Here is a 10000-nt window from a genome sequence, read left to right on the forward strand (position 1 = left end):
AGAGAGAGGGAGATGGAGCGGATTTCCGTCCGAGGGATTCCCGATCGCGGAGCTCTGCTCAAACGAGCTGTAGAGCAGATAAGGCTCTGAAACCCTGCGGCGCCTTCCTCGTCTTTCAGCTGTGTACACCTCAGCGTTGGAAGAGATTCCCATCATTCCCATTTTTTTTCTTTTACTCTCACAATCGCCCTTTTTCCCAAATCCAGAGGTGTTAGGTGTCTGGATTTTATTTCTTTAGCAGTGGAGACTGTGAGGCTATCTTAGCTAACATGTCATGGAAGTTCATACAAACCAGTGATGGGTTTATTGGCAACTGAGTGCTCGGAATTTTCCAACTTGGAATCTGCTACTTTTGTCCTAAAGCGTAGCTTTACCTAAGGCGTAGCTTTGTTACCCCCCTTTTACCCTGTTCTTTAGTGGTCAGGACCCCCGCGGACCCTCACAGAGCAGGTACTATTTGGGTGGTGGGTCATTCTCAGCGCTGCAGTAACACTGACGTGGTGGTGGTGTGTTAGTGTGTGTTGTGCTGGTCCGAGTGGATCAGACACAGCAGTGATTAGTGTCACTGCTGGACTGAGAACCAAAAATATCCAGTGGGCAGCGTCCTGTGACCACTGATGAAGGACTAGAGGATGACCAACACAAACTGTGCAGCAGCAGATGAGCTGTCGTCTCTGACTTTACATCTACAAGGTGGACCGACGAGGTAGGAGTGTCTAATAGAGTGGACAGTGAGTGGACACAGTGTTTAAAAACTCCAGCAGCACTGCTGTGTCTGATCCACTCGCACCAGCACAACACACACTAACACACCACCACCACGTCAGTGTTACTGCAGTGCTGAGAATGACCCACCACCCAAATAGTACCTGCTCTGTGAGGGTCCATGGGGGTCCTGACCACTGAAGAACAGGGTAACAGAGTATCAGAGAAACAGATGGACTACAGTCTGTAACTGGAGAACTACAGAGTGGAACTAAACAGTAAGTGGAGCTGATAAAGTGGACAATGATTGTATGTCCATATCCATGTATGCCACATATCGGATTTCTGTATGGAATATCATATTAAGGTATAAAGTGTCATATAAAGAGCTGAGAATGGGCAGCCATGCTAGAAGAAGTCCTGTGGGAAAACGCTCCCAATTCTGCATCCGGTTTTATAGATAAAGCGTCTTGGCTGATTGTCTGCGCTTTTGTAAGGGGGAAAATTGTGGAAATGAACTTGTTGCGCAACTATTTCTTACACACTGAGAAAATGAGGTGATAAAGTACCGAGTTCAAGTAACTGCGGCACATTTAAACAATCCTCTAATGATCCTCGTGCCGTTGGAATGCCTGACACATGACTTCATGTGCCATCTCCGCGCAGTGATCTAGACGCCGCTGTCGTTAATCAGAGCAGTGGCCTTTATACTCTCCTAACTAGAGCGGCACAGTGGCGTTCGGTCATGCTTATCGGGATATGAGCCTCTGCATCACTGATGTCTGTAGTGCTACTGTAAGACCTCAGTGCTGTAACGTTCCGTCCGATTCAGATGATAATAACTGCCAGTAAACACAAATGTGGTGTGCACTGAAAATCTGGACTGAAAAGCAGGTGCCAAGGTCAGAAACCAGGCTAAACCGAAGCAAGTTTTTGTTGATATCAAGTCGGATGCTTTGTTATTGCAGAACACGGAAGACGACACCTACTACTATGAGTACCCTTACTATGAGGACATGGATGGGGAAAAGACTGCCACCACATCACTGTCCACCACTGAGGACGATGGAACAGAAACGAGCGAGAGGGATGCCGGAACCGGCGGCACGGTAACGTTCCTTCCATCTTTACGCCTTGCTAAATCCACACTTCTGTGCTGTTTGGTTAACATACTGGTAAAATATAAGTATTGAACAGTAAGGCTGTGGTATAAGTGGCTCAGAACATAAGAAGTTATGAAAAAGATGCTGCCAATTGTTTTTATACAGTGGTCCGTCAAACCTACATTGCCAGATTCATCACTCGGAACGCTGTAGTGGGTGATACAACAGAGCGCTTCACCTGCGTGGTCTACCGCTTCGTGGCTGAGCTGTTGCTGCTTCTAGATGCTTCCATTTCACAATAACAGCACTTACAGTTGTCAGGGGCAGATCTAGCAGGGTAGATATTTCAGAAAATAACTTGTGGCAAAGGTGGCATCATATGACAGAGCCATGTGTACTCACTGAGCTCATCACTACGACCCTCTACTGCCAGTGTTTGGCTATCGAGACGGCAAGGCTATGTGCTTGATTCTGTACACCTGCTCACAATGGAGGTGGCTGAAACACCCAAGCACAATCGTTAGGAGAGGTGTCCACATACTTTTGTCCACATAGTTGTTCATTTTCATATGTGTTCTTTCCGCTTATCAACAGTTGCTGTTTTTTAATGTTAATATTTGAACACATACATTTGAAATAATATTCATATATTTGTAGTAATGTCCTTTATTTTTACGGAGCCGTAAAAATAGCAATGTAAATAGAATAATCCAGGTGGTGTATTTTAAAAAATAACATGATCTATGACTAAATGCGTCGCAGTGTTAGTCGTATTAGTGCACCCCTGCATATAAGCGTCTCTTTAGATGTTACGTTTATCTCGTCTTACAGATGCACACTGACTCTCTCTGTCTTGACAGGTAAGGCAAACCATCACCACAGTGATTGGCGGACCAGGAGGTTCCAGCAGCTCGTCCAGCAGCAGCTCTTCCAGCAGCTCCTCGTCCAGGAGTTCCTCTTCCAGCAGCTCCTCTTCTACCACAGCGACGGGCGAAGATTCGTACGACGGCTACGATGGTTACGAGACCGGTTACGAGACGTACTATGACGAGTCCACAGCCACGCCTGATAGCTCTCGCACTGTCACCATCACAGGAACGGGAGCGGAAAGTGAACTGGACCTGGGTCTGGGCACGAACGTAGATCTGGGCCTGGGCGGCGACGTGGAGAGGCACATCATTACCTCCGTAGGAGGAGGAGGAGGCCGAATCCACACAAGCACCGTCATTCACAACGGAACTGCTGGCTCTGGCTCTAGCTCTAGTTCTACCGTCCGAATTTCCTCAGGTTCTGGCTCCAGCTCCGGTTCGGGCTCCAGCTCTGGTTCTAGCGTGAGAATTACCTCAGGTTCTAGCTCCAGCTCCGGTTCGGGCTCCAGCTCTGGTTCTAGCGTGAGAATTACCTCAGGTTCTAGCTCCAGCTCAGGCTCCAGCTCCAGCACAGGATCCAGCACTGGTTCTAGCTCCAGCTCGGTGAGTTGAATGGTACAGAATATGGCGAACTTATGAGTTCCCCAAATTTGTACAAAAACCTCTGAGGAGTAGGTAAAATCCACCTGAGAGGGGGATTTAGTGTGAAAAATGCCCTAAACTCTCATCCCTGTGTCTGTAGGTGGGAGGTTATGATGATGGTTATGGCGAGGGTTATGACCTGAGCTATGGAGAGGGGTACGGCGAGGGAGACTACACTGTCGGTGGAGGAGGAAGCAGCAGCAGCAGCAGTACTGTATCTGTAGGGGGCGGGTCCGTGTCTGTCGGAGGCGGGTCCGTGTCTGTCGGAGGCGGGTCCGTGTCTGTCGGAGGCGGGTCCGTGTCTGTTGGAGGCGGGTCCGTGTCTCACGGAAGCAGCTCAGCCACGGGCGGATCATCCAGTGCTGTCGGTTCAGCAGGGGCGGGGTCTGATGCCATGGGAACCGGACAGGGAGCAATCGGTGGGGAAGCAGATTATACGGACGTGGACAAGTTTAAGGAGGAGTCCATTACGGATTACAAATACACCGACTCCGACCTGGAAAAGATTTACGGAGATTACGGTGACTACGGAGACTACGGCGAGGGCGAGGACAAAGTGCTGCCCGCTGAGACCGACAAGTACATCGGTCAGGTAAAGCCAGGCGCAGAGAGTAGACAGAAAGTAGTTATTACTTTCGTTTTGCTCTACCGTTTAAATGTAAACACAAAAATTAATTACATAATTAGTTACATGATGAATACATTTACATTCCATCCGCCACGTTTCGATGGAAAGAAGTGACAAAAAAACCTCATGACAGAACATCTCCGCTTCTGCTTACTAACACGAAGGTGGCTTGGCTTGGACGTTTAGAAGCTGCACCTTTGAATACTTCGCTTAGATCAAAGCGATATGGGTCAGAAATTATTCACACGAAATGATGCCATGCTTCTGTAACAACACTGAGGTTGAGCTCAGAACGCTGCACAGCACAATACAGAACCTCAGGACCATTTCTGAACATTTGGGGGGTCCTAAGGAACATGCTATTAGGGGACCACCCATGTGCCCCTCATGCATTTTGTATGCAAGAATAAAAAAAGGCTAAATTCTCGAATATTTGTAGTCAGGAAACACAGTAAACATGGTCCAACGACATGTTTTGTTGATTGAAGTGAAAGAAAGTCAACATTTTCTTCAACAATTTCTTCCCAAATATTAGAGCATAAATATGACATAGATTGTGTTTAATTTCTCCTTCAACATGTTAAACCTTTAAGGGGCAATTTGGCTGGTTATTCTGAATCAACTACGCAAAAAAAAAAAGACTTCACACGACTAAAGTGCTCAACGTAAATAAAACAGAAACAAAGCTAAAGGAAAGTAAAACTACGCAAAAAAGTGGCACAGTGCAGGTTTATGTGATCTGTGCCTCATTTCTGCTTTCTTGATTTTGTGGTAGCAAAAAAAATGTTTCATTATTAACACTGAAACTGAAACCGAAATACATATTTATATACATATATAAGCGCATATGTAAGTATACTCATACTTCCAAGGGTGCCTAGGGCTCAGGCGAACCAAATCATACCCTTCATGTTGTCACACATTACAGCTTACGAGCACTGTGGCCAGGGAGCTCAAAGCACAAAGTTATGGCACGTTTTATTTTCCAAGTAAAATATTCTTTACCATTTATGTGCACTAAATGCCTCATTTACCTTCGTCCCCTGTAGACGATGTGTTTTACTTTAAACGTTTGCGCACGACTGCATGTGTTTGGAGCTGAGCTGTAAGTTTGTGTTTGGTGTCTGCAGGTGGACGGATCCAGAGGAGAGAAAGGACAGAAAGGAGAACCAGCCATCATCGAACCGGTGAGTGCGTGTTTGTCTGCATTCCATGCGAAACACTGTCCTGTGGATACACGACGTGTGCGCTCAAACTCACTCGAGTGTGTTTTAGGAGGATAAACACTTTTATAGCTATATAATGTCACCCATAAACACGAAGAGAGAGAGAGAGAGAGGGAGAGAGGGAGGATGACATCTGGTGAGTTCAAGAAATGTTTTGCATGTTTGTTTTAGGGTGTTTGTTTTCCAGCGTTTATCCATGGGGCTATTCTGTTGGGGGCTTTTATTGTGGAGGGTGGGGATAGGTCTGCCTGGAGGCGTGTGTATATGGCATAGCTGTGGCCAACAACAGCTGGGCTGGAGAATAAAGCACCATGACTTGTGCAAAAGCTGCATCTTTTAATAGCAGTGAATGCTGAACTGGTGTCAGAAGTGGGATTAGTAAGGAGCGAGCTGTTAGCAAAGAGAAAACTCTGCTTATGTATGGCAAAGCTGTGGCCAGCAACAGCTGGAGAATAAAGTACCACAACTTGTGCGAAATATTTACAGAACCGGATATTCTCAGTGTAGTAGATTAGCATGGGTTAACTGTATTGTGTGAATATTCTCAGTCCCGTAGGTTTGCCTAGGTTAACTCTATTGGGCAGATATTCTCGGTACTGTAGGCTAGCATGGATACCCTGCTCCGAAGTTGTTCTCTGTAGTTTTTGTTAGCATGGGTTAAAGTTAACTATACCGATATTTTCAGGGCTGTAATTTAGCGTAAATAAGCCGTATTGTATAGATATTCTCAGCATCGGTGGTTGTATGGCTTAAGTGAACCACACAGATATTTTCAGCATTGTAGTTTGGCTTGGATTAAACACACTGTGGCCTGTGGATATTCTCAGCGCTCAGTTTTTCATGTCTAACCTCGGTGCCGCGGTCAGTGACTGAATTTAGCTGTCTTTATATAACGTTGTTTCTGACAAGCTCCTAAGACCAGCGTAGCACCGTGTACAGGCTATGTCCTCTCTTTGGAGACTCGGTGAAGAATGCATATTAAATTAATGGTGAAAATGCTGATGCAGTGCTTGTTTGAGTTTAGACATGCAGGATTGACTCATGGAGATGGTTAATTCAGCCCTGCTGGTTTTGCTGGGTGGGGATTCGGGGCCCTTTTTGCCTAAGAGGGACATTGTAACTGAGTTTAAATGCGACGCAGGTGCCTATACAGAAATTTGATATAGGGCAATATATGGGGTTCAAATATGACCTATATTAGCATAAATGGGTTTCCCTTACAGCCAACTTATATTTCATGCATATGAGCATTCCAAAAAGAGTAAATATCCAAAAAAATATGCAAATCATTGAAACCCTATATTTAATTGGAAATAGCTGAGACAACATATCTAATGTTGAAACTGTAAAATTTTAGTTTTTTTAATATATGGCCATATATATATATATATATATATATATATATATATATATATATATAATAAGCCTTTGCAAGCCAATCACTTTAGCCCCACCCATTCACACTGAAGCTATAAGTCATGTTTCATGCCGGACTACTTTTTTTGATAAGGGTAGCCAATCAGAACAGAGCTCATCTACATATATCAGTCTTAAAGGCACAGTATATATATATATTTTGAGATGTATACCTGACCCTTTATAATATATGTCCATATATCAGATTTGCAGTTTGTGTGCTCGCTTCCACAGCAACGTCCAGACAGACTCTCAGTCTTACCAATCAATCACAGAGAGCTCAGCGCAGACCAGCGCTAATCAGTCCTACTGGGTGGAAATCTCTCCTCTCGTCCCTCGGCTTCTTAACATCCTCCCTTTTCCCACTGCGACTCCCATTCCTCTCTTTCTCACTCGCATACACCCACACTGTCTCCCTTCCTCTCGTTCCCCACCTCCTCTGGCTGTTGATTCTAAACAGCTGTCTCCGTCCAAACACACGGCGCTGTGGCTGGCTGTGTTCGTGTGACTGCGTGTCCCCTGCTTTCTGAGCATGGAATGCCTTTCAGTCCAGGCAGTCCCGACATGGACAGACACATATTCATCCGCAAGGTGCGACTGTTCCCCATGTTACTCCGTTTATTACAACCACAGCAGAACAAATGAGAGTTTTGTAGACCTCCCGTTTCCCCCCCTGGACTGAATATGAAAGCCCTAAAATAGCCGTCCAGTCTATTCCTCAGTCCATACAGTCCGTTTATGGAAACTAAGGCTGTAATTCCCTGGGAATAACGGCTCATTTATTATTACGAAAATCCACCTGTTCAAGCCAAGCCGTTTAGCCCCGCCCATTCACACTGAAGCTATAAGTCGCGTGTCATCTTTTTGGTGAGGGCAGCCAATCAGAACAGACCTCATTTACATATATCAGTCTTTAAGACCCAGCAACAAACCCTGTTTAGTCTTAAACGGAGGTCATGTAGAAATGAATTGACTCAAAGTCGCAATGGTCATAAAAGCGAAACCCGGAGGATAAAGGCCCTTTAATACGTTCAATAGATTCACTCGCTAAGAAATTACAGCTGTTTAAAATAAAATGACGTTCTGCATTAACTGCTGCGCAAAGAGGCCGAATTCTTCACCGGGATCTATGCGCCTTAAAATGTCACAAATGTCAGTGCACCAGCCCTTTAGCACCCATTTGCCTCATTGTAAATGTGTTTATTGTGCTTTTACCTGTTTGTAAGTATTGAGCCGTTTAATGGTAATGATTATGCAGGCTGTTTAGCCCCTGTGAAAAGCTTAAGCCAGATTAATTAGTGTATCGTCCGGTTACGTAGTTTTACAGCAGATTCGATGACGGTCTAATCGTTCCAACTTACGAACGGAGCATGATCATATGACCGCCATCCCGACGTCCAGGGGTGCGAAGCATTAAAGGATTATTGGACAGCTACTACAGTTAAATGATAGAGAGACTAGCGTTTTGAACCCTCTCTCTCTCCGCAGTCGCCACAGTGGCTGCTCGCCATCGGCATCAGGAGATGCAGTCTGGGTTTGTAGAAAACGCCACCCACTAGAAACTCGTCTTGCCACCCAGACGCAGCCGCTTTATCTCTGAGGTGTGAAACTGTATTTCAGACGTCCCCCTGCTAAACGAGACTGACGTCAACGTCACGACTTTGCGTGTTGAAATAATGACATATTTTCTCGCTTATCTCAAAATATTTTGACTTATCATTTCAAAGTCATATGCCTCCTCAAAGAGCCGTAACTCCTGTAAGTCCTTATTCAAACGTATCTTCAAACATTAAGGAATATTAAGAAAACCATTATTTTGAAAGGAAAAGTCGAACTTTGGACATAGCAAGTTAAATGTGGACGTGTTGCATAACAGAGACACTCTGTTTTTTTTTCCTCTCAGAAAGTAGGACGTGATTAAAACAGAGGTTTATATCGTGTTGAGTGCAAAGTCACGCCCGAGTTCTTTATAAATGACCTATTCAATCGGTCAGCCGAGGCATCACAGACGCCATGGACCGTCTGTAATTAACGAGTCCTTGCCAGTTACTGTTTAAATGAGTTGACCGATCAGAAGTGACCACATCTAGAGGCATCCAACATAAAACCCCAGTACCAATAAGCAGCTCAGCCTGGTAGACCTGGACTTTCATATGGCTACTGACAGCTGTTGCCCAGTCGTCCATATGATAGAACCTTGAACGTCCGTGCGTCGTTGTCCTGAGGGGTAGGCGACGACCGTCCATGTCTACTGAATGTAGCACAGACCAGCTTTTGGCCAACAGCAGCAACATCACCCAGAACTGGATGGTTTTAGATCAGGGCTGGAGCTGCGAGGGTTTTGTGGAGCTCTGGAGCAGAAGGTTTTGGAAGTGTTGGACGGCTGAGCCTGTCGGCGTGGCTCTCTGAGGGTGCGAAGACGCTGTGGTTTTGGATCGCAGACGAACAGCTGAAAATATGCTCCAATCACACACTTCTGCCTCTCTGCGTCCACGCCGACCCGTCCCTCGTCTTATCCAAGACAAAGAACGCGTCCCTGCCGCAGCGTGAAGTGGCTTCGGGGCGAATACCAGCCTCCACAGATCACTGAAATCAAGATGTTCGCCTCACCCCTTTTTCTCGACATCCGCCGCAATCTGTCCCACATCTGCGGCCCTACATGACCCCCAGACAACCCGAGTGACCTGAACTTCTGATGGACTTGCTGTTTCTCTAGAGGAACTTGCATTTGGTGGATGGTAGAAGCTGTTGCTCGACAGTGGGGCCAAAAATCAAACCATGACCGTTTTCCGTATAATCATATAATTCCTATGTATTATAGTTCCAGTTATATAGTAGCATTTTGAACTCTTATACGTTAGGATTGTGCACCAGTACTCGAACACTTGGTTAATACTACGGCCTCTGTTATTCAAGCTTTATGTACAGCCTGGTTTGACCTGCAGAGGCCAGACGGTTTCCCCTCAATATTTTTAAGTTGAGGTTTTTAAGCGTTTAGTTTGTTTGTGCTTGTTTAGTCAGCTTATGCTTTAAATATGGGCTCTTCAAGGGTTCTTTAGCAAAGGCAGAGGTTCTGTTTAATTACCATGAGTTCCTTAGCACTAAATGGTTCTTTGCATGGCATAAATAGTTCTGCTAGTGTCACAATATTAAGCTTGTAAGCTTTAATGGTGCTAAATTTACATTTACAGCATTTGGCTGACGCTCTTCTCCAGAGCGACTTACAGTTTGATCATTTTACACAGGGAGGTGAAGGTGGTGTTGGGAGTCTTGCCCAAGGACTCTTATTGGTGTAGTGTAGGGTGGTTACCCAGGTGGGGGATTGAACCCCAGTCTACAGTGTAGAAGACAGAGGTGTTAACCACTACACTAACCAACCAACCATTTTCAAAAAGGCTCAATATAGAAGCC

The 10000-nt window shown here is 45.4% G+C and overlaps 1 protein-coding gene across 3 annotated transcripts in view; it reads left to right on the top strand.

Moving 5' to 3' along the window:
• col5a1 (procollagen, type V, alpha 1) overlaps nt 1-10000 on the top strand; it is a 164316-nt gene that overhangs the window by 78085 nt on the left and 76231 nt on the right. For all 3 annotated transcript variants that reach the window (XR_005131635.1, XM_037546017.1, XM_037546018.1), the window contains exons 6-9: nt 1674-1814; nt 2669-3280; nt 3420-3911; nt 5078-5134. Coding sequence is in view for 2 of the 3 variants with exons in the window: in XM_037546017.1 (XP_037401914.1) it covers nt 1674-1814; nt 2669-3280; nt 3420-3911; nt 5078-5134 (1302 nt within the window). In the remaining variant the exon portion in view is untranslated. The remainder of the gene's footprint in view (nt 1-1673; nt 1815-2668; nt 3281-3419; nt 3912-5077; nt 5135-10000) is intronic.

The sequence above is a fragment of the Pygocentrus nattereri genome, chromosome 16 (assembly GCF_015220715.1).
Source record: "Pygocentrus nattereri isolate fPygNat1 chromosome 16, fPygNat1.pri, whole genome shotgun sequence".
Classification (NCBI taxonomy): domain Eukaryota; kingdom Metazoa; phylum Chordata; class Actinopteri; order Characiformes; family Serrasalmidae; genus Pygocentrus; species Pygocentrus nattereri.